The sequence below is a fragment of the Garra rufa genome, chromosome 9 (assembly GCF_049309525.1).
Source record: "Garra rufa chromosome 9, GarRuf1.0, whole genome shotgun sequence".
Classification (NCBI taxonomy): Eukaryota; Metazoa; Chordata; class Actinopteri; order Cypriniformes; family Cyprinidae; genus Garra; species Garra rufa.
The window spans coordinates 35,032,273-35,058,492 of NC_133369.1; the positions used below are offsets into that span (position 1 = coordinate 35,032,273).

General features: G+C 37.3%; 1 protein-coding gene across 1 annotated transcript in view; it reads left to right on the forward strand.

Moving 5' to 3' along the window:
• The window catches only part of snrka (SNF related kinase a), a 59,910-nt gene extending 33,906 nt beyond the window's left edge, over positions 1–26,004 (forward strand). The window contains exons 3-6 of the mRNA XM_073847560.1: positions 2,863–3,004; positions 15,620–15,832; positions 20,218–20,352; positions 22,400–26,004. Of these exons, the coding sequence (XP_073703661.1) occupies positions 2,863–3,004; positions 15,620–15,832; positions 20,218–20,352; positions 22,400–23,726 (1,817 nt within the window). The 3' untranslated portion in view covers positions 23,727–26,004. The remainder of the gene's footprint in view (positions 1–2,862; positions 3,005–15,619; positions 15,833–20,217; positions 20,353–22,399) is intronic.
• Positions 26,005–26,220: the final 216 nt, after the last annotated feature.

A 26,220-nucleotide genomic window follows, 5' to 3' on the forward strand; every position in this document is an offset into this window, starting at 1 on the left:
GTGTTTTGTGATTAATGAAATGTGCACAGATCTGTATGCCAGTAGGGATGGGAATCGAAAACCGGTTCTTGTTGAGAACCGGTTCCCAGTGTTTCAATTCCATCGAATCGTTTGCAAAATTTGCAAACGATTCCCTTAACGATTCCAGTGGGCACGAATGACGTCATCACGCGCATTGCGTAACTTACGCACGTTGCGTAGCTTACGCTCAGTCAATAAGCATTGGCGCCTAAGCGGAACAAACGCTCAAAAGTCTGGTTGTATTTCACCAAAAAAGACGAAAACAGGGCAACTTGCAATACTTGCAGCGTAGATATTTCCTCAAAGGGAGGAAATACCACTAACATGCTAAAACATTTGCGCACACAGCATGCAATAACAATAAAAGAATGTTGCGTTTTCGATCCGCTCTGGACTAACAGTTCTCAACCCAGCAGCGGCAGCAGCAGCAACAACGTTAGCATGTCCTCGGCTAATAAAGCTGCAGGACTCATTCATTCCCATTATATATTTTCTAGGGAGATGACAAAGATTCTCAGCCCTAAGTACAAAGCCCCAAACAGAGACAGTTTAACTATGCTAATCAACATTTTGTTGTACCTTTTCTTCCATATGAGAATCGATAAGGGAATCGATAAAGAATCGAATCGTTAAGCAGAATCGAAAATGGAATTGGAATCGTAAAAATCTTATCAATTCCCATCCCTATATGCCAGGTCTCCACTGGTTTTCCCAACTGTTGAGAGTGGTGACAATTTATTTATTTTATTTTTTTGTAGCGTAATGCACACAAAATATTTGAGATAATATGAGATAATGACATAAATTCCGTTTTGTGGTAAACTAATCCTTTATAATTGTGTTCACATTAATTATGTTTGAGTTTGAAACCAAATTCAGTTTTCCCCCATTCCTTCAGAACACTATTGTCAATCTGAATCATTCGGTTCTTTTTTTTTTTTTTTTTTTTGTGAAATTATGATAGACTTTTCATTCTTGTGTAAACCAAACCTTCAAAACAGTGTTCACACTTAAATTTGATTGAGTTTGAAACTAAATTTAGTTTTTGCCCCTTTTCTTAAGAACACTGTTGTCAATCCGAATCATGTGGTTTTTTTGTATGCCATGGTGACAGAATTTTCATTTTTGGTTGAGCTAATCCTTTAAAACTGTATTCACATTTGTTACATTTGATTGAGTCTGAAGCCTGATTCAGTTTGTCCCACTCTTCCTCAGAACCATATTCTAAACCAAATCATGTGGTTATTTTGTGTGAAATTGACATTTTGGGCAGGCTATCTTTTAAAATTATGTTCACACTTGGTACATTTGATTGAGTTTGAAACCAAATTCAGTTTATCCCCCTTCAGAACACTCTTGCCAGTCTGAATCATGTGATTCTTTGTATGCCATGGTGACAGAATTTAATTTTTTGGTTAAACTAATCCTTTAAATTATGTTTATATTTGGAATATTTGATTGAGTCTGAAACTAAATTTAGTTCGTCATTTTCAATTCGAATCATGTTGTTCTTTTGTGTGAAATTATGATAGACTTTTTATTTTTGGTAGGGCTGGGAAACGATTAATCGCGATTAATCGCATCCAAAATAAAAGTTTATGATTGCATACTGTATGTGTGTGTACTGTGTGTATATATAATGTATGTATAAATACACACACAAACATGTATATTAAAGAAAACTGAAAATAAAAATTAAATTAAAATAAATAAAATATTTATAATTCTATATATAATCTAAATTAAATACAAATATAACTATCCACACATATAAGTATTTTTTAAAGGCTTTACATGTATGTGTGTGTATTTATATATACATAATAAATATACACAGTAAACACACATTTAGTATGTTAACATAAACTTTTATTTTGGATGCGATTAATCGCGATTAATCGTGTCCCAGCCCTAATTTTTGGGCAACTTTTCCTTCAAAATTGTGTTCACACTTTGTACATTTGATCGAGTTTGAAACCAAATTCATTTTATACCCTTTCAGAACACTCCTGTCAATTTGAATCATTTGGTACTTTGTTTAAATTATAATAGAGGTTTTATTTTGGTGTAAACTAAACCTTCAAAATTGTTCACACTTGGTACATTTGATTGAGTTTGAAACCAAATTCAGAACACTATTGTCAGTGCTAATCTTGTGGTTCTTTTGTTTGCTATTATGACAGTTTTCATTTTTGGTTGAACTAATAGTTTAAATTGTCTTCAAACTTGGTGCATGTGATTGAAGAAAAGAGGGATGAAATAAATTTGTTTTTGAACTCAAAGGCTCTTCTCAGTCTAAATCATGTGGTTCTTTTGTGTCAACTGATGATTGAATTTTCATTTTGGAGTGAACTAAACCTTTATAATTAAGTTCACACTTGGTACATTTGCTTTTAGTTCAGCATGTTTTTTTTTGTTGTTGTTTTTTTTTTCAAACTAAATCATGCAGTTATTCTGTGTGCAGCCAAGTTCAGATGACAGTTTTTTCCCCACTAATGAAAGTGATTAAATATTATGATTGGTTGAAATCAGGTCTGCATTAAAACTACCAATGTGAAAGTGTTTCACCAACATGGGAAAAATGAGCAGACACAGTTTATTTGAAAAGCATACGGAGTACTGAACACAAATGCAAATAATGTGCCAGATGTTACTCTGTGCCAAATTCTTGGTTGTAGGTATGTAGACCTTAACATGCACTCATAGTCTATCACGTTTGTCTTTCTGCCTTCCTGAGGCAATGAAAGCTCATGTTGATGTTCTTTCCCCTCTCTTTACTATTCTTATGAATTAAACAATCTGTTGAAAATACTGATGACATTTTAACCCTCTTCCCTATAGATATCTGGAGTCTAGGGGTCATCCTCTTCATGCTGGTGTGTGGTCAGCCCCCTTTCCAGGAGGCCAACGACAGCGAGACCCTGACTATGATCATGGACTGCAAATACACCTGCCCTGCCCATGTCTCCAACGCCTGCAAAGAGTAAGTTACTGCCTTAACCTCTGCCTCAGCCCCAGTCGGATCATCTCTGGCATTTGCTGCAGCTTGAATGTCGACATTTTTTCCTTTATGGAGCCTTTAACTGTATATTAATTATCTGGATAATTATGGATGTTAATAAGCTACCTCAGACACAGAGTGACCTTCTCTGAATATAAATATCTGACTTAATTTCCTTATGTTTTAATTATGTTTTGGCAGGCCATTAATTGTCATACAAATAATTGCAAATAATGATTTAATTGTGTGCATGTCAGTTACAGTGAAACCTTAGAATTGTCCAAGGTTAATGCAAGTTAAGCTCATTTGACATCATTTATGGCATAATTTGTGGCATTACCATAAAAAAAATTATTGACTCTTCCCCCCTTTTTTTAACCGATAAGTTGTACTTACAGTGGAAGTAAACCAGACCAGAATTGTGAAAGATTTAAAATCGATATTTTCAGATTGATTTAAAGTGACACTAAAGACATTTTATACCAATGTTACAAACGATTATAATTTAAATAAATGCTGTTAATTTTTAATTTGCTATTAATCAAAGAATCCTGGGGAGGTTGGGGGGGAGCAGCACAGCTGTTTCAACATTGACCACCAAAGCAGCATATTAGAATACTTTCTAAATGATCATGTGATACTGAAGACTAAAGTAAAGATGCTAAAATTCAGCTTTGCCATCCCAGGAATTAAAATACAGTTCAACGTAGAAATTAAATTGTATAATAATATGCAGAAAAAGATCTGATGTGTCCTTAAGGTGTCAGGTTGCTTGTGATTGGTTTATGGGGAGTCAGAGTTTGCATTAAATGTGATAGGCTACCGCATCCAGACTGATTGTATTGTGTCAAACAGCACGGTTATGTAACTGATAAGCTCCAGGCGTAAGCCAGAGCTAACCTCTCATTCACTCACAATTTTCCCCCCTCCACTCCAAACTGTGTTGTTTAGCTCACACTACTAGCTGTCTCTTGCGGTTTGTCCTCAGGAACTTGCATGTCAGGCCAGTGTGTGTTTGTTTTCCAGTTCTTTGTCCGGGCTTTGTAAGCACACATGTTTAGTGTTAACATCTTTCAGAACTACTGCCAACAGCTAAAATTAGCCTCTGCTTATAGCATAGCTTAAATAGAAAGTCTGTTCGCAGAGAAACGAATGTTCATGTCCAGCTGGTGGACACGCTACAATCTGGTTCAAAATGGTTTGCGTGCTTTGCATGCCCTGCCACCATTTGAGCAAAAATGTAATCATATTTTAAACAGTCTTTGTAGAGATGTTTGTAAGATATATTTTTTGTTTTGTTTTACAATATATGCAAATTAGTTATGTCACATGCATGTTTATCATTCAACATAAGCCACAGTTCTGTCAAATTTGGCGTTATTTGGACATTGTTAATGTATTTTGTGCCTTTATTTACGGGAATAGTGTTTCCTGATTATCACATTTATCATACTTCCAAGTAACAAAACACATTTCAGACACTTCAGGAAAGTTAGGATGTGTTATAATAGTGCTGCAGACTTTATCCTGTCATTATCACTTCCATGGAGAACAAGGTGGAAACTGTGCGGCGGGGTAAGAAAATGTGTTGGCTCTTGACGTTGTTTCTCCACGGGATGCCATTGTTAGGCTGTTAGAAGTATCACACAATGCTCGGCTGGAAATTAGTTGAACAGTTGGGCCAGTTTAGCACTGAAACAAGACCTGTTTAACCAGTGGTAAATATTTCAGTACATATCTGTGTAAAGATCAATTACTCATTGATATGCAAATTACTTTTCAGATGAAAGGAATTTTATGTTTTGTCTTTGTGAAGGTTAAAAAGTATGACTTAATACAAAGGTGTTGAGTTGGTTATTCAAAGCTGCATCAGCATGACTTCAGGGTAGCCTTGTTTAGCTAGTTCATCAAATAATTAAGACATATTTCACATTGCAGCTCATAAGGAAAGTGGAAATGGACAGTGAACTTATTTATTTAGCACACTGTTTTCCGATATAGGCCTTAAAGGGTAACTTCACAGATTTTCAACAAACGTTGTATTGTTACTCTTATTAGAAGCATTACTAAATGTAATAACCCAGAAATTACATTTTCTATAGTTCCACAGCAGAAACAATGATTTTTTTTTTTAATGTGTAAGCATAATATGCTATCCTACCGCTGAAAAAGTATGCCTTCCATGTTAAGCAGAATTGTTGAACCAGTTGTGGCAATGATATGCGATAAGCAACAGGGGATTCTATTTTTGGATGTTTTCTGTTTCTGCAATGTCATGGTTGAGAGTTCAGTACCAATAACTCTCAGGTACTTGTGTTTTTGACTGATGTTTTTGCCTAACTTAATAGTCATAAAGAAAGTGACAATGTATAATTTACCCCAGTTCTTAAAAACAATGTCATATTTTTGATGTTTATTATTTTGACTATGTCATTTATTTATTTTTTGTAAGTGCAAGACAATTGGCTGTGTTTTGACAGTGGTTAACAGTGAAATGTCATTGGTCCACAATCACAGTTTACAAAAAATATATTAAATATAAGTAATGCTGTCAATCGATGAAAAAAATAACTAAATAGTCTTTTTCTTTAATTGTGATTAATCCCACCTAACATTAAAGTTTTTAAATATACTTTTATATTGTATCATTTCACCTTTAAAGTTTTCAAACACTTAATTCAAAATTAAATATAGATGAGTCCTTAAAGGTACAAACATTATTGATTTCCTATTTTTTTTTTCTTTGCTTAACTAGGGTGGCCATACATCCTCTTTTCCCCCGGACATGTCCTCTTTTAGGACCTTAAAAAAAATCTGCTAAATCGCCCAAAATGTCCGACATTCGGCTTTTGCTTTCTGCAGTCCCCATTCATTGTGCGTTTTTGTATTAAAGCCTTGCGTGGGACTGTTTTCTTAATCCCGCTCCCGCAAAAATTCTAAATGTTGAATATAATTTTATAATTTTAGTCGCCATCAATATGCAGAGTATTTAAATCGCTTTGGATGTAGCTAGTGTTGGATGTAGGGTTGCCAAATCAGCATTTTTTTCCACGGAATTGGGCTGATTTTAAACTCTTGCGGCGGGTTTATTTTTACCCATAGGTTAAAGTTTGAAATATTGCATAAATTCCATTTGACTGAAATGCTTTTATTAAAACATTTTGCATTTGACAATGTGATAAAAGGGGGATATATTTTAGTTTTGTGAAGGGTTGCCACTGTGGTAGGAAGCTTTTTAGCTGTGTTTATGATCAATCTGCATAACGGTGACTGTAAAAATTGTCATTTTGGTATGGAAATGACATGTTCCATCATACGTCCTCTTTTTTGAAAACTAAAATATGGTCACCCTAGCTGAACAGACATCACAGCAGTGGGGTTATTAGGTTATTTGGCTGCTATTACTTTAAGAGCTGCCACTGCTGAACATGATGCAGACTGACACACATGCTCATAGTTTAATTTGTTATTTAATTACAGCGCATTTCTATATTTGTGCTTACAATTTAAGAGCACGGGCTACGAGCACAGTATAATGGCTGACAGGAAAATAATTTTTTCCTGACATGGCCTGACAACATCTCATCTGACTTCAGTTCACTGCTGTTTTACTGAAGCTGCGTTGTCACCCGTAAACTCTAAAATATTCTTCGTTAACATGCTAATTTTGACCGCACCAAATATAATAGGTTACTATTGACTGTCATCATATGGCATCGCACAGCATTTTGCTGAGAAACTCGCTGAAACTCAATTTACATGTTGAGTTACATCTGGTGAGGACATGGTGTAAAATCATAGATTGTATTTGTTTATGTGTACGTTGTTAAGGGTAACTACACAATTTAAACCCGTTGAGCCAACAGTTTTACATGTTAATAAGGTTAACACAGTAAACTGCGGAAACGTTCATGTGGAGAGCACTGGGCTAATTGGCTGTTGGCATGTGATTTAACTTTCTATGGGGGTCCAGTCAGCTCCAAATGCTCACTGAACTGAATCTCATTCAGTCAGCAAAGAACACCTGAAAAAACAGCCTCTGGATCTTATTTTATGAGTTCTCTTATTGTCCTGACAAGATTTTTGTTAGATTTTGATTTATTTTTCCTTGCATTGATGCATCTTACATGACAAATTCATTTTGTGTATTAATCATTTGGCGTTTCCTGCATTTCATAGTCCTCAGATTTCTTTTGTTATTCTCTGCGAGTTTATTAAATATGGTAATTTTGGAGGATTATCTTTTAATGTGCAGCTCTCTCAGCATGTTCAAATACATGGGAAAAAGTCAGAGCATTCCATTAGTCATTTTGTTGGTTGTGTTTTATTTTTCCCCTCAATTTTTTTTTCTATTTTTGTCCTGTGCTTTCACCCTTCTTATTTTATTTATTCTTTTTAGTTTTCTTCGTGATTTTGGTCTGGGGCATTTCGATACTACGGTGGAACTGCTTCTGCTGCTCTGCTGAACAGACATGCTGTCTGAAACAGTGTAGTGTGGTAAATGTGATTTATGGCTTTATCAGCAAACTGTCTCCACTAAAAACAATATTATAGAAAATTATGGTTTTCTCTGGAAGGATTCCTTTCACCTTTCAATAGTGTTATGTTTATGCATTCCATTACTTTACTTGAAGCATGCTTTCAAGCAAGCTTTTAAGCTGTTTAAATTGTCAGTAGATTATGGATTTTTTTTTTTATGATAAAATACTTTTTCTGTCCTTTAAAAATAAACAAGCAAAAAAAATTGAAATAAATCAAGATTTGGGAGGGAAACCGTTTTCATAAGTCATTACATTTACAGTTCTGTTTTAGGGCTGCAAAATGATTAATCGTGATTAATCACATTCAAAATAAAGAAAAATATGTTTGCATGCTAATTGTGTGTACTTTATTACATATTTATAAATAAACACGCATATATGTATAAATATAAAAGTAATTATAGTCCTATTCTGTTTGGTGTCAGTAATGCCCAGGGTTATTGTGTGTCAACACAAGACTGTTCAGAGTTAGAACTAGTTGCGCTTTTGCACTGTTTTTGTCTTAATATCTCCTCTCATCAGGGTGTGCCCTGCTGTACATGCACTTCTGCAAATTCCTCCCATGACTTTATTATCCCTTTTCTGTGTTTAACTTGGCTCGTGCCACATCAACTTCCAGTGTTAAAGACTGGCATACACTGTCAGGGTGTATTTTGGCCCCAGAAAGAGCCAGCTGTCTGATTTAGCCCTCTCTATACCCCTGTGACTGCTGTCAGGTTGCTTTCTCCCTCATCATTGCAGAATCACAGATGAATTTGATAGGCGTTGCAGCACACCATGTGGTTAATGCATGTACAAGCAGCGGTTGGCTCATCAACATGGCTGTGCTTCCATCTGCCACCATTTTCATGTCAATCATCATTAACATGAATAATTCATCATTATTTGGCTTTTTTACACCACATTCCAACATTCCTTGAGGATGAGGTGGGTGTTGAATTTCCAAGATAAAAAGAAAGTGTAACTTACAGTCTACATTTGTGTGCTAAATATTGTGTCTTCTGTTGATTTCACTTGGAAACTTCAGGAAGAGTGTAAACATTCCAAGCAGATCTCCATGGTTGTTCCTGCGATGGCCTTTCCGCTAGCAGAGATACTGGAGATAAATTTAGACTAAACAATCAAAGTGCCCATTTCTCGGCTTGGAGGAAGAACATCCTTGAAAAAATCCCTGCAGAAGTCAAAGGGTTAATTTATGCTTCTCTTTTCTAAATCTTTCTCCTCTTGACAGTGTAAACATCCACTTTTATGTTGCGAGTAGAAACCTTCACTTGTGTCCCAATCTTGAGCTGGCTTGTGTGTGTGTGTGTGTGTGGTAGGTAAGCAGCAGTGGTCTGCTGCAGTGTTTTGGACCGTTCAGCAGCGATAGAGTGATTATTAGGACTGAGTAGGAGTCTTATCGGGGCTCCCTGCCATGCTGGAGATCCGAGCGGTGTGTGGAGTCTCAGGGGAAGTAGTTGCTGACAGCAGTCTGGCATCATAGAGAGAGATAGAGTCAGTCTCAGTGAATCTAGCGCTTTCAGCTTTCACACCTGAGCCCACTGCAGCAAGTCACAATGTGACATGTTTGCTGATTTTTACTTTAAAGTGTTTTACTTTAAAGCTTTGATATTATTAAAAGGTTTTAAAATGTAGTGTGTGATTTATGTGCCGCTAATGCCAACAAATGGAAACATCATCTTTTTTTTTTTTTTTTTTCAGATTAAAAATAGTGGTGTTTTGATTTTTAAAAATGTATTTCATTTCTTTATTTTTGCATGTTACTTTATTTCTACCAAAGATACATAAAGATTACGTCAAAAGTTTATATCACCTTGCAGAAACACAATGCATTAAATTTTAAAACTTTGAAGATCAGGGTAAATTTAACTTATTTTGTTTTCTAGGAAACATGTAAGTATCTTTTGTTGCTTCTGAAGGGCAGTACTAAATAAAAAAATTAGGGGCGGGCATAGATAAATTTTTTTAATCTAGATTAAATCTTGGAATTAATCTAGATTAAAATGGCTAATTTGAATTCTGATGAAGGCATTCAGAATATGTGTGCTACCCAAATAATGACTAAAAGTAAGTCTTCGAGAACGGGCCAGGTGGCGCATTAGATCAGGCGCTCATCTCCTGTTTCCAAAATGCATCACAAACTGCTTGACAATTGCATTTACAACATAATTACCTATACAAACTTGTGTAACCAAGTACTTGTGCGCAAAAGGCTGCACGACGTGCGTGTTGCCATTAAATACACAGACGCGCACGGGCATGGATTTCTGCGTACATAGTCTTCCATTAAACTGCGTTGCTTTTAGAAGCGTCAATTCAGTTGTTGCATATAGTTTCATGTCTTAATTTCGGGATTATCAAAGTAAATTATAACTCACGTGCCCCAGTAAAAAGGGTCTAGCAACGCACCTGCCCTGAAGCGGCTTCATAACTGCATCAATGTCAGCACGTCTCATTTGATGTGGTAATTTCATTCTCGTCCCCTACAGTGCAATTCCACTAGGTATACGTCATCCGCGCTAAAATATCAAGGTGAAAGTCATCATATCTTGCGTAGTTTAGACCCAGCTCCCAACCCAACTTTGAGAATAGATTAACGGCGATATTTTTTTTTTGAGATAAGAGTCTCACGTTAACGCAGCACGTTAACGCCGATAACGGCCCACCACTAAAAAAAAATATATGATATTTAGTCAAAATAAAAAGAAATGTAAACATCTTCATTCTGTTTACATCCCTTGTTCTTAATGTTATTTTTCTTTCCAAAGCATCAGTGAGCATTTGAACCTTCTGTAATAGTTGAATATGAGTCCCTCAGTTGTCCTCAGTTTGAAAAGATGGATCTCAAAATCATACAGTCGTTGTTGAAAAGGGTTAAAATACACAAAAATGCTGAAAAAACATAATTTGTGGGACCTGAAGGATCTTTCTGAAGAACACAGGCAGTAAACTGTTTAAAACAAACAAGAGACTTGTGAACAACTGTCACTAAAAATAACATCTGTGGATCATTCAGGTAACAACACAGTATTAAGCATCAAGTGGTAACACTTTACAACAAGGTTCTTTAGTTAACATTAGTTAACCACATTAGTTAACATGAACTAATAATGAACTGCACTTATACAGCATTTATTAATCTTTGTTAATGTTAATTTCAACATTTACTAATATGGTATTAAAATCTTGTTAACATTAGTTAATGCAGTGTGAACTAACATGAACAAACAATGAGCAACTGTATTTTCGTTAACTAACGTTAATGAAGATTAGTAAATACAGTAATAAATGTATTGCTCATGGTTAGTTCATGTTAGTTAGTACATTACAATAAGGTTCATTAGTTAAACATTAGTTAAAGTGTTACCCATCAAGTGTATGTAAACTTTTGAACGGGGTAATTTTTATAAATTCAACTATTTTCTCTTGTGGACTATATGTAAACATCTTTTCTGTGAAATATCTTATTCAGGTCAGTACTAAAAACATAATTTGCTCTTTTATTTTTCAAATTAGTCAAATTAGTGGCCTTTTTACTTTCATGCTATGTTGACAGCATTTTATCATTTCATATTTCAGTGTTTTGTGCATTAGATTTGATTCACTCATCATTTTAACTCGCAGCTTGTCAGAGTCTCTCTGATTTCCATTTTAAGCTCTTTTGTCTGGATTTGGTTTTTATCTTTGGGGCTATTCAGACTGGGTATTTTAAGGCTACTCTGTCAGGCAGATTAATTTAGTCACTGCCTGCTTGCATAATATTCTCACTCTCATTAAACAACTACCCCTGTTTTTACACATTTGATTTGCATGTGAAATTCAAGCTGTTGAGCTGAGAGACAGTTCTCCACCTTATCAACAGCAAACTGTTCAAAACTCTAGCTTTTGCAGGAATCTCAACTTGTCTTCAGTTGATAAGAATAATTTAAGTAGTGAAATTACCTTCTCTGAGAGGTTAGCAACTAGATGTAATTGTCATTTCCAGATTGCGGCAAGAGCGTAAATCCTCACAGAGAAGGAATAACTGTTTTAGATAAAGCCCTGAAGCCTTTTCTTCCTGCAGCAGAAGCTGTTTTCCACTGTAGAGTGCAAAAATGGAAAGCTTTACTGTAGCATGAATATTTCATAGACAAACGACGTGTTAAAAACGGCGACGGGCTGAATGTAAATAGTTGGCTATGAATCTAAGTGGAGTCTTTTTTTTTTTTCTGGTGACAGATTTTGTTTGGATGAAGTAGATTGCTTGCTTCCTTTGCCATAAGGAACCAGGAATGTGACTGGAAAACTTAAGAATTGCAGGTTGACATTGGACAACAATGTTCCTTCCAGCACTTTTCAGCAATGATGCTGTTTACAAAAACAACATAAAATTGACTAGTGTAGTCCAATTTGTGAAGAAATAAATGACATGATTTTTTTTTAGTGAATCAAAAACAGACCTCATGAGCAGTGTCATCCGATTTACAAATTGAGCTACTTATTTTAATGTTTTTTAAAAAAAATAAGATTTATAGGTTACAATTTTAAATCAGACAAATCCTTCACTAACCATTCAGAGCAGTTAGCGAATTAACATCTTACTCAAAACTGCAAGTTTATTGTTTTCCGGGATATCAAAATGAAATAGAAAATATGCACTTTACCTTTAAATGTTTCAACATAAATTCATGAAAGGAATGATGAGATATCATTTAATCTGAGCCTTTGAGATGTCAGAGTTGTCTTGTTGTGTGCACAAACAACATACAAATTGACTAGAGTAATTAAATTTGTGAAGAAATGACTCTTATGAGAAGGTTATTTTTAGTGGATCAAAAACAGACCTCATGACCAGATTCACAAACAACCAACTCTCATTATTAGAGTTGGGCATAACGCATTACGCAGCATAACGTGTCTTCTTCCAAAAACGAAAAGTAGCCTAGATGAACTTGATGAATCTTGCTGCTTTGTTTACAGAAGTGATGTGGGCATTTAGCCTACATGTTTGGCATCTCACAAGACATAAAAGTTGACCTTTTACTGTTTCAAATGATGTATTACCTACCTGATCTAATAACAAAAACATACTAGTGGGAACTCTTTCACAAGACGAGAAATATGTACCAATAAATATAACTGCAGTGTCCAACAGAAATGAACACTAGAGGCAGTAAAACAGTGAGCACTTGTAATTGTTTTCATACACAGTTATGATTACAGCTCCATATATTTTGCATTCCAGACAAGTTGATCTGTAGCTCAGCCGGCACAAAATTGGACTTAGTGATGTGCAATTCTTGGGTACAAATCCTGTGAAAAACATGATTTATGATGAAAGAGCTGAAAGATGAGAGATCGAAAAACAAGCTAAAACAGCATGCTTGCGATTGTGTTTTTACCTCACATTCACTTTTGTTCATACTATCGTGTAGGTTTAGATGTAGTGCAGATGGTATGTTATTTTAAAACGTCACAGCATTAGAGTTATAGCGCCACTCAATAGACATTTCAACTCAGAACTGTGGTGACACATACAAGATCAACATCACATAAAACATACCATGTGAACGTACCATTATCTGTTCCAGGAAAAAAACAACACTTTTTTTTCTTCAGTCAATATTAAATTACTGAAAGAACTATGAGTTTTACTTTGTAATATATGTTTGTTAGGTTGGATAACTTGAAAAATAAAGTAAACTTGAAAGTAACTGGAAATTAAAGTAATCTAAAATTATCTTTAAATGCAGTAATCAGTAATGTGTTCAAAATACAATTTTAAATAAGTAATTAGTCATTTGTACTGGATTACTTTATTAATACATTAATACAACTTATACTATGGGGCCATTGAATGCTGAAAAACGTTCTAAGGTGTGCATTATTTTCTGGGAGTTCCTGGCAGCTCTTGACCGCATTACATGTCTATATCACTTCGCCACACGATTTCAAAGGTCCTTACAGCCGAAAAAAGCAAAATAAACAAAACCCACAATGACACCGGCCAAACAATTAAATACAGTAAACAATAAGATAAAAAAACGACAGATTATTTTCATGTTTTTGCCACAAAATTACCTATGTAGGGAAAGCCCATACTCTATTTTTCCCGCTCTCTCTCCCTTACAGACGCACACACATACAGTTTGCACACACGTTAGCATACATGCTAATGTTGTTAGCATTGCTCTGGTGATTAACAACTTAAAAACTACATTACATTTCTCTCAAGTGAGGTAACAACGGCGTGGTCTTGAAGGAAATTAACTTAAAGTTTCACTATTAGTAGAGACGCTGCTGCTGATCACTTTTGAGAGACACAGACTGAGGGAGGCAATTCACAAATCTCTTTCTTTCTTTCTTTCTTTCTTTCTTTCTTTCTTTCTTTCTTTCTTTCTTTCTTTCTTTCTTTTCTCTCTTTCTTTCTTTCTTTTTTCTCTCTCTCTCTCTCTCTCTCTCTCTCTCTCTCTCTCTCTCTCTCTCTCTCTCTCTCTCTCTCTCTCTCTCTCTCTCTCTCTCTCTCTCTCTCTTTCTGTCTGTCTAAACTTGATAACTTATTAACTGCATTATCAACGACTCAAGTGTTGTTACTAGGTCTAAAATGACATTTTGGAATTGGCAACCAAGGCGTTGAATGAGCTGCATAAGAAATGGATCCTACTCACAATAGCATTTTAAGGACAGAAACTGGACAAATATATCATCTGATCGATGTCTTGAAGTGTGGTAACCGTAGTATAAGTGGAATAATTGACTTCACCACCTTGTGCATTATTTTCTAAGAATTCCATGGACCAAAGTCAATTATTCCTTACTTACCCAAGACTGCTTATGACCCAGTTCTCTTTAATAAATCAAAAATATACAATGTGACTCTTATGAAAAAGTAATTTTAATGATTTCTTTAAAGAGGTGGTTTACAAGTTTGAATCTTTCAAAAATCCTTCATTTCCATTTAGAGCGGTTAGTGATTTAACATCTTAAACTAAACTGCAAGTTTTTATTGATTTCAGGGCTATCTAAATGAAAAAAAGAAACTATACACTTTACCTTTAAATGTTTTAACAGCATATTAGTCAACTCAAACAATCCTTTTCATGAGGACAGGAATACCGACACATCATTTAGTCCAAGCCTTTAGGATGTCAGATGCAGTGCATAGTTTGTTCTTTCAGCTTTTTAATGTTGACATTGAAAGGTTACATCTGGTCCCCATTACTTTGTCCCACTGCATTTGATAATTACACTCTTTTTACGTTACCCTAATGACAGCTGTTGTTGCCAGAATGCCCAATGACTGTAGTTATTTCTGAGACCCTGGAGAGGAAACGTCATCCTGACAACTTGCAATCTTGTCCCCTATCATATTGTGACAGGGAGAAATTGTGGCTTTAATCACTTCGGTTCTGTTCTAAAAACGTCCTGTTGTTCCGAATCTCATTTTTGGCACCGTAATGGAAATTTCAGATGTAATGTATGTTGATAAGAGCCCGGCAGCATATTTAAGGAGAGACAAACAGGCAGATTCTCTCACCAGTTCTCATATCTATTTATTCTCTCTCTCCCTTAACAAATTTCTTGCGTGCAGATAATGACTAGAGCGGGCTGGCTGCTTCTGCAGCTCAGCGGTGATGATTTTCAGACTGCCGCTGTAAGCCTGCTGAATCTCTTCGGCTCTTTCATGGTGGTTGGGCTGTAATTTTGCCACGTACGTGTGCTGAATGCTGATGCGCCCCGGTCGAACTTTGCCTCAGCGGCTGCTCACAACGGCAACTCAAGTCATTTTCAGTCAGCTAATACAAGTGTTATTGGCTTCTCTTCAGCTAATGATAGAAAGGCCCTCTGTGGCAGCTACATCTCAAGCACATTGTGGTTCTGTTCACTTTTAGTGTGAATAACTGTCTAAGATGTATAGCTAAGCTTTAAGCTATTTAGAATTTTGACCAATGAAACATGAGAACGTAATAACGACCTAAATATTTTTGAGTATTTACTCCCAGATAAGCCTTGAACTAATTTTGGGTTTCCAGCAAAAGTCATATATTCTTATATATTCTCTTCCTGTTTTTCACAGCCTGATAAACCGAATGCTACAAAGGGATCCGAAGAGGCGAGCATCGCTGGAGGAGATTGAGAGTCACCCGTGGCTTCAAGGAGTTGACCCATCTCCAGCCACCAAATTCAACACCCCACTGGTGTCTCACAAGAATCTGTCAGAAGAAGAACACAACAGCATTATTCAACGCATGGTGCTTGGAGACATCGCTGACAGAGAAGCCATCATCGAGTAAGGCTTGTTGTAGGCTTGTGATACAATTGTTGAGGAGCTGGGATCTCTGATATCCTCAGGCTAATGTACAGCATTTTCCACAGAAGCAATACCTCTCTGTCATTCTTTGATTTTTCTTAAGCAGGACTGTCTTCAAATGAAAGACAATTTTAGAAACTGCCTCCAGGTTTGTGTAATCAGCTTTAAGATTTTGGTGTAAAGGGTGCTGAAGCTTTTAACTTGAAGATGTGTTAGCTGGACAGGGAATAGGTAGCATTAACAATAAAAAGTGGTCCTACAAGTTCAGTTTCAATGACTCTGCTGTCAAGTAATACATCTTAGCCAACGTCTTAGACCTAATAAGTACTCTACGCAATACAAGAATACTAAAGCTTTACCTATTCAAACTCTATTTCACACATTATTGTGTTCTGAAATATGTCCAGATGCAATTTATTATACAACACAAGTTATGTATTCTTACCATTTCAGTGTTGCCACAAAGGGCACTATAACAGTTACCTGAACTGTCACCTTTCAAAGGGATAGTTTACCCAAAAATGAAAATTACCCCATGATTTACTCACCCTCAAGCCATCCTAGGTGTAAATGACTTTTTTCTTTTTCTCAGACGAATACAATCAGAGTTATATTTAAAAAATGTCCTGGCTCTTCCAAGATTTACAATGGCAGTAAATGAGGTTTATGGTAAGGTTGAATGGATGAAGTCCAATAAAATTGCATAAATCTATCATAAAAAGTATTCCACATGGCTCTGGGGGGTTAATAAAGGCCTTCTAAAGTGAGTCGATGTGCTTCCAAATATATCCATATTTAAAACTTAATAAAACGTAATCTCTAGCTTCCTTGTGCATACAGGAGTGAGTGGCATTCCAGCGGATGACGTATGTAGACAAACGCGGTGACAAACACTGAAGTGATGAACGCGGAAGCTCAATAGAGAGAGCAAAACAAAACGCCGGTCACAAATTAGTATAAACCGAGGATTTGTAAAGAAAAATGTCGGAGGATTGTGATATAAGCCAAGAGGAGACTGGTTTTCCTTTGCTGTAAAAAAAAAACGTGGTTCTTATAAGACTAGCATTTTCTCACTGGAGCTTACGCTACGCCCATGCCCCACGTCATCTGCTGGTCTGTCACGATTCCTCAATTCAAGTACTTGGTTTTAAAAATCCCCAAATTCCATTTTGCCTGTGTTGAGTAACTGGTAAAATACCGAAAATGGTGATTTCCGTTGAAGAGAATCCACAGAAACTGTCATCATTTACATGTGTGTGTCTCAAACACCATCTTTGCATATTGTTGTGAGTTTGGGTTTATTATAATGTTGGTGTGCACCATTTCATCAGTTTTGTCTGGTAAATCATTTATACTTACTGAAACACAGGAGAATACATCAATATCTTTCTCAATATGCTAACTGTTCATCGTGATTTTAAAAATAAAAGTTTAATCCCTCACTCCCAGTTTACACATTTCGATGTCCACATATTAAAAAAATAATACAGTGGCTGTAGCATTTTTGTTGTAAAAAATTCGACAATCGACAGATTATTCGATTGCCAAATAGCTGGTTTATTACCTGAAATTTTTGTTTTCAGTTTTTAGCTAATTGAAAACTAATTTCAGTACCACTGAAGTTGATAACACTGTTGATTCTAATCTTTACCAAATGTGACCCTGGACCACAAAACCAGTCGTAAGGGTCTTTTTTTTTTTAATTGAGATTTATACATCTGAAAGCTGAATAAACAACTTTCCATTGATGTATGGTTTGTTAGAATAGGACAATATTTGGCCGATACAACTATTTGAAAAACTAGAATCTAAGGGTGTTTTGATATCCCTACGGTATGAAATTTACACTTAATATCCTAATGATTTTTGCCATAAAAGGAAAATAAATCATTTTGACCCATACAATGTATTGTTGGCAATTGCTACAAATATACCTGTGCTACTTACGACTGGTTTTGTGGTCCAGGGTCACAAATTTAATAAATAAATATCCAAGTTTTATACAGTTGTGTGTCTATCTAGGCTGTTTTAAGACAGCATGGCTGTATTAGTAGTAGGATATCATTTTTCACAAGTGTTAAAAAATAAGTTCATCTTACTGTCAGTGGAGCATGAAACGAACAGAGAGCAGAAGACTCCCGCTGTACAGTCTTGTAGAAAGATGCATGCTGGGTGACGGTTCAAAGCACCCATCAGTCTTTTCTTTGTCTTTGATCCCATTCCGCAGCAGCTGGGGAACCCCACTATAAGAAACTGTAGTCAATCCGCCTTAAAGGAACCCGCAATATGTTTAAAAGAAGTGTACTGAACGATTGCATTACAATCCCATGTACAAGTCATTCATTCGAATCTACAGTCATGGCCAAAAGTTTTGAGAATGACACAAATATTAGTTTTCACAAAGTTTGCTGCTAAACTGCTTTTAGATCTTTGTTTCAGTTGTTTCTGTGATGTACTGAAATATAATTACAAGCACTTCATACGTTTAAAAGGCTTTTATCGACAATTACATGACATTTATGCAAAGAGTCAGTATTTGCAGTGTTGGCCCTTCTTTTTCAGGACCTCTCCAATTGGACTGGGCATGCTCTCAATCAAGTTCTGGGCCAAATCCTGACTGATACAGTAGCAACCCATTCTTTCATAATCACTTCTTGGAGTTTGTCAGAATTAGTGGGTTTTTGTTTGTCCACCCGCCTCTTGAGGATTGACCACAAGTTATCAATGGAATTAAGATCTGGGGAGTTTCCAGGCCATGGACCCAAAATTTCAACGTTTTGGTCCCCGAGCCACTTAGTTATCACTTTTGCCTTATGGCACGGTGCTCCATCGTGCTGGAAAATGCATTGTTCTTCACCAAACTGTTGTTGGATTGTTGGAAGACGTTGCTGTTGGAGGGTGTTTTGGTACCATTCTTTATTCATGGCTGTGTTTTTGGGCAAAATTGTGAGTGAGCCCACTCCCTTGGATGAGAAGCAACCCCACACATGAATGGTCTCAGGATGCTTTACTGTTGGCATGACACAGGACTGATGGTAGCGCTCGCCTTTTTCCAGATGCCCCAAACAATCGGAAAGAGGCTTCATCGGAGAATATGACTTTGCCCCAGTCCTCAGCAGTCCATTCGCCATACTTTTTGCAGAAGATCAATCTGTCCCTGATGTTTTTTTTTTTTTTTTTGGAGAGAAGTGGCTTCTTTGCTGCCCTTCTTGACACCAGGCCATCGTCTTGGCCTCACTGTGCGTGCAGATGCGCTCACACCTGCCTGCTGCCATTCCTGAGCAAGCTCTGCACTGGTGGCACTCCGATCCCACAGCTGAATCCTTTTTAGGAGATGATCCTGGCGCTTGCTGGACTTTCTTGTACGCCCTGAAGCCTTCTTAACAAGAATTGAACCTTATTCCTTGAAGTTCTTGATGATCCTATAAATTGTTGATTTAGGTGCAATCTTAGTAGCCACAATATCCTTGCCTGTGAAGCCATTTTTATGCAACACAATGATGGCTGCACGCGTTTCTTTGCAGGTCACCATGGTTAACAATGGAAGAACAATGATTTCAAGCATCACCCTCCTTTTAACATGTCAAGTCTTCCAATCTAACCCAGTCAGCCTGACATAATGATCTCTGAGTTAACAAGACGATTATTGAAATGATCTCAGCAGGTCCTTTAATGACAGCAATGAAATGCAGTGGAAAGTTTTTTTGGGATTAAGTTAATTTTCATGGCAAAGAAGGACTATGCAATTCATCTGATCACTCTTCATAACATTCTGGAGTATATGCAAATTGCTATTATAAAAACTTAAGCAGCAACTTTTCAAATTTCCAATATTTATGTAATTCTCAAAACTTTTGGCCACGACTGTACACACATGCGAACATAAGTTCATCCAAAGATCACAACAGAAGTATCACTTTATATACTAATTGCTTGGTGCGTTTTAACATTAAAGCTGAACTGATCCATAAACACAGGCCATGTCATGTATTCAAACCTCGCCAAAAGATTGTCGCTACATGATTTGAACTAATTTGTTCAATTGTTGGTATGTAATCCCCGAAGAAGCAGTGTAATCTCTGCTAACATGTCCAGACTCACCATCTTAAAAAGTTGGATGCACAATGTCCCATTTGTATTGGGACAGTGTGGTAACTGGGATTCTACATAGTTCTTTTAGTCTCAGGTGTTCAGAATGTAGGGCACTATGCAAGACCTTTTGAACTGATAGAAGCCACTAGGGTCTCTAGTTGTTAGAGCCCTGGAGTTTTACTAGTTATTGACATTGTCTAAACTGGTGTTTCTCTCTCACACACTGTCTGTATCTCCTCCTCACTTGTCCATTCTCTTTGCTCTTCCTCCAGAGCCCTGGAGACAAACAAGTACAACCACATCACTGCTACTTACTTCTTGTTGGCTGAACGGATCCTGAGGGAAAAGCAGGAGAAGGAGGTGCAACCTCGTTCCTCCAGCCCCAGCAACATCAAGGCTCACTTCAGGTAATTCATGGAGGTTACTCTGTCTCTCCTGAAAAACATTTTTTGTGATAGGTACCCATTGCCAATTACAACTAGTTGGTTTTGCCATGTGCCACATGCTAACAGAAACATGATAATATTTTGTCTTTAGAGCAAGAATTTAAATACATTGTGGGAGTAGAGGAGGGTGACTTCCTTTATTGCAGAATCCATGGTCATCCCTTGGAATGTCTTTAGTTCTTTTTAGTTAGTTTTATATTTCTAGAAAGGTCAGACAGTGGATCCCTGAGGTTTTCATGGTAGTAAAACTTTAGGATTTTTTATTGCAGGCACTATCACAACACAGACATGGTAACAAAACAAATGGATTAAAAAAAAACAATTACTTGAAGATTTGCACATTGATGCCAACTAATAACAAACTTGATTTGGAAATTATGTGATTAACAGTCTACTTCAATTTGTACCTAGCTCATGCCGTATAAATCATTTTACAGCATTGCGCTTATTTTTTGTTGTAATTATTAAAAACAAACCATTTCAAATCAGTCCGCCGTGTCATGGTGTGCACAGGCAGGCTAACGGCAGGTTTGTTGTCTCTCAGAAGTTGTGAAGTGCAGTAAGGGGCAGGATTCACTATAAGAGGTTGTGAGAGGTCAGCTCTGCTGGATGTCAGAATCCCTGTCTGTTCTCCATGCTATGTGTGGACAGCCAGCACATCCTCTGAGCACCGCACCGGGTGACAAATGTGTTTAAAAGATGAGGCTGAAATTGGTTTGGACTGACCTAGAAAAGCAGTGAGACTGTGGATGCTTTTTGAAAGAAGCAGGGAGTAGAAGAAATGAGAGGATGTGGTGGGAAAGAGAAGTAAGAGAGGTAGATGGGTAGAGGGGAAGAGTCCTCAGGATGCAGCAGGGATCATGAGAGGGTGACAAATGCTTTTTTTGTGAGAATCAACATAGAATTTTCAACCGAATGGAAAAGCAGCCGGAGCCTCTCAGATTCTTCCTAGAATCTTGTAATTCGACCTTGGCTATAGGTAACCCAGATCACGATTGCAGTGTTCTCATTAATCAGTGTGCCCTTCATAGACAGAAAGAGTTTATAGGCAGTATGCACTCGGAATTATAATTCCTGTTCCTAGTGGAGAATATAGTTGACTAGTAGAGTATAACTTATGTCTACAATGTTATTTTGACATTTAAGGTTGACTCTTGATACTATGCAGAAGTTTCCACATGCATAGACTGACAGCATCAGGTGGAACAACTTTATTAGCCATTGCAGTAATTCTGAAATTCTTTTCTTAATGATGAACAGATATGGGAATGTTTACAATCCTGTAAATACAGCTATAGTTTCATAAGTCAGATATGGTTCACTTCAATATATCTTAGAAATAGTAATGCAAGCAATGCAGAAACTGACTTTGCAGGCAACATTTTACCAAGGTTGATTTTCTTTACAGTTATCTCTGAGCAGAAGTGTGATTAAACATTTGTTTATTCACACAATGCATTTGCTGCATTTGTTTGCATTGTTTGACTTGTCGACATACCAGCAAGGTTTATAGAGCGTTGATGTGGTTATGACAACCAGAGAGGACGTGCTGGAGCTATGTTCCACTGATTTACTTTGTTTCAAAAGCCTCAAGTATCACCTTAGCAGAGTATATACCCAAAGCAACTTGCATGAAAGTGCACATACTGTGCTGTGTAAATGATACTCCAGCAGGAAGGTAAGAATATAAGAAAAGACAATAAAAGCATGTTACAGCATCAATTCCGACTTATCTTGTAAATCTCCATGTTCTTTGCTTGAGTGTTTGGCGCAAGAAGGCAGTCTGTTTTTTGTCAAGGACTGTCATTTACATTTGGGTTGTTTTCCTAAGGCACTCTCCAGAGCTTCTGTCTTTAAAAATTGTTTTTGGCGATGTCCACCTATACTGAATATTATCCTGCATGAGCTATAACCCTATGCTGTTTTTCACTTTAAGTGCAATTGTGCTCTTTTTTTAAAGCAAGGTTATAAATATCAAGGACTATGTCCTTTTTTTTTTCCTCTGCAGGCAGTCGTGGCCAACCAAAATCGACATGCATCAGGACATCGAGGACAGCTTAGCCTCTTCATCCATCTCTCATGCTGGGGGTCCGCAGTCTCCTGCTCGCAGTACAGAGAATCTGCTAAATGGTCACCGCAATAAAGGGCTTTTGGAAGTGAGCCGTAGAGAGGAGATAAGCGAAGCCTCCAGCAGCTCTGCTGTACCTGCTGCTTTGCCCCCAAACCCCCTTAAACCTGGAGTCATGGCCCCTCTTGCATCCGCTTCAGCCAAGCAACGAACCTGCCTCTTTCGGGTGGAAGAAGATGAGGAGGAGGAGGAAGAACAGGAACCTTCACCCTTGCCCACCCAGGTGGTCTTGCGCCGCAAACCACTGTCCATCACCAACCGGCTTACGTCTCGAAAAAGCGCCCCAGTGCTCAATCAGATCTTCGAGGAGGAAGGCGAATCAGATGATGACTTTGACATGGATGAGAGTCTTCCACCGAAGCTTAGCCGGTTGAAGATGAACATGGCATCTCCTGGTACAGCTCAGAAACGCTACCACCGGCGCAAAAGTCAAGGCCGCGGTTCATCCTGCTCTAGTTCTGAAACCAGCGATGATGATTCAGAGAGCCATCGCAGACGGCTAGACAAAGACACAGGGTTTACCTACAGCTGGAACCGCAGGGACAGTAGTGAGGGTCCACCTGGAAACTCTGGGGGCAATGGGGGTGGTAGTAGTGGAGGGCAGAGCAAACCACCTGGGGAAGGTAACTCAGGACCAGACAAGGGCAGCCCTCCAGGAGGAGGGAATGGTGGTAGTACAGGAGGGGGCAGTGGAGGTGGTGGGAGTACAAAAGGACAGGGGGGCCCTTCCAGCTGCTCCCGTAGCAACAACAACGCTTCATCTGGCTCAACACGTAGTGCAGCTCGGAGTGCAGGGGAACTGGTAGAGAGTCTCAAACTCATGAGTCTATGCTTGAGTTCTCAGTTTCAGCATCGCAGCTCTGGAGGAGGTGGTGGTGGACGGTTCATCCTAGATCCTCAGAGCCTGTCAAGCGTTAAAGTCCAGGAGAAATCCTCCTGGAAGATGTGCATTGGCTCCAACAACAGTCTAGACAAGGTGATCAGCCCTGCCTTGAATGGTGGCGTTGGAGCGATGGAGCATTATCAAGACCAAACGGCAGTCATGTTAAATGAACTTGGCCTGGTCAAGGAGAACAACCTGAACTTGAAAAATAATGTTCTCCAGCTACCTCTGTGTGAAAAGACCATCTCCGTGAACATCCAGCGAAGCCCCAGGGATGGGCTACTCTGTGCCTCAGCCCAGGCCAGCTGCTGTCAGGTCATATGATGGCACGGCACACGGCTGGTTCTCAGAGTGGATTGTTCCTATTGCCACATTTGTAGCATACGATGACTTGAGTTCTCCACCAGTAGCTGTATATGACCTCTCTTGATCCCAACTTGACCTTTAAATCTGCCTTCTATGTCGTCTTAATCATTCTCACAACTTATTTATTAAGTTCTACTCTTGGACCCATTGGTTTTTAATGAAGTGCACGCTGCTATCCTTTTCTTTTTTGTCTTTATTTGTTTTGCCCAATTAGACTACAATTTAATATTTGTTTTCCAAGTCCTGTTCATTTTGCTTTTTAGCCCTCGAAATGAAACGCTCTTAATATGAATTCCATGGTTCCAACACCACCTAATCCGTCAAGAGTTGTGGAAACTGTATGTATAAATAAATGACCTTTAATAAAGTGAGATTTAAATTAAGACCAACAGTATGATAGAACAGAACATGGCAATTCATAAAACAAGCACTTAAAGAAACTCAACCTATAAATACCACAACTGGTTTTGTAAATTTAAGTCCCAATATGATTGTAATGAGATGGTAATACAGTAAAAGCAATAGTGAGAGTAAAGAACAAACCCTGATTTATAATTCATAGTGCTGTCTGATGAGTCTTAAACTGAATGACCATTTTGCACACTTTTTTCACTTTTTAAGTGCTATTAACTGTTTCCTTGTCACCATTTAGAAATGTTCACTATAGATAAACTTTTGAGGTTAGTGACAATCAGTTGCAATAACATCGGGAAATTTTTAATGGATAATTTCCAAAAGGGGGCTACAGATAACCCATTTTTATTTGTTTTGTTTTGTTTGTTTTTTTGAATAATATTAAAACGCATTAACAACGTTGATTCACATATAAATATTTCAGGAAACATTTGGGATTTAAGTGCAATTTATATATTTCGTAATTCAGTCTGCCCTCTTAAGTAATAATGTTTTGCCAAATTTGCAAGCCAGACAGCACTGTGGATACACCCACACATAAATGTGTTCATCCTAGTTTTTATCAAATTAAAAAATTAAATTGCACTACGGTATAAGTGGAGTCTACAATTAGGATACTTTGAACACCATACAAATCACAGCGGGGATAATTAGCCTTTACAATGCTGTTTCTGCCAGAGCAAAATCAAACCCGCAAACAGAGACAGTATTCAGCTTGTGTACTACTAAATATTTTAATAAGAACCGTTGAGTCAGTACCCCTCTTTCTCAACGTCATTATTAAAATGAAATTTGAATAGAGAAATTATTTTATCATTAAGGCCTCTTTTATGTGGTTCCAGACCATAATCTCTATCTCACCCCTGTTGTTCTTGTACCATTCAGCTTTGAGTTACTGTATATACCAGTCTCAGATTCGACTGGCCTTAGGGGATGTTTATAAGTATGTACATATATTTTTTTAAAAGTTTATTTTTTTGAAAGAACTGCTGTTTTAAAATGCTGTTTTGGATGTGAGCCTTGAACTGGCTTATAGTTGGGATATAATGGGGCTTTTTTTGTCACCTTGCCACCTGATATAAATAAATAAATGGTATGTCTTCTATTCAGTGGATGGCCACTCTTTCAGGAAATATGGCTTCAAGAGTTGGCCGTTGGGTGACCATCGACTGGTGTAGAAAAAAAGTCGAAGATCTACAGGACTGTGAGTGTGAAAGAATCGGTTGTGAGATTTAAAGGGCATTTGCAATAAGCTAAGCTATAAGTTGCAGCTATATGTAAATACCATTTTGTTTTTGTTTTTATATTTCAAACCTGTACATCCTCCAAATGGCTCACTTGACCCAAATTATCTTAAGTATTTCTGTTTGTTTTGTCTTTTTGTTTTTAAAAATAAAGTCTGTAAATATTGGTGTAAATATGGTGCTCTACACTTAGAAATGCAGTGTTGGACTTCTTGTTCATAGCTGTAATATAGCCTTATTAGATATGAGTGTCAAAAACAGAGCAAGGGAGGTTGAAAAGAAAAAAGTGCTATATGCATAATGTCAGTCTCTGACTTTGTCCTACCCTAATGTAAACAGCTAAACGACATGTGCATGTGTTGTGCGTTTGACATTATTGATCCACGTTCATTCAGAGGAAAAGAACCACCACAGCAATGTTACAGGACCAAACCATGTACTGAAAAAAAAAGAAGAAAAAAAGAAACAACTTTGAAGAAGCAAAATGAATAAATGTTCTGTTGCTGAAACTTGTCTTTAAAAGTTACATATAGCTATGGTGATGTCCAAAATTAAATGTGAAATATGTTGTCTTTAAACTTGGACTTTGTCCTTTTTTGGTGTGGGAGCCCTGCTTTTTTTTTTTGAATAATGCAAAATACATTAGGTTATGTTACTTCAAAAGACATAACAGAAGTAAAATGGTATAATGGGGTAATGTGGGCTTTCTGTACAATAGAAGAAATCTTGGTTCACAGTCTCACTGGACACTATGTGGAAAGAAGTTAAACTTGACAGAGTACCGCTGCCCACAA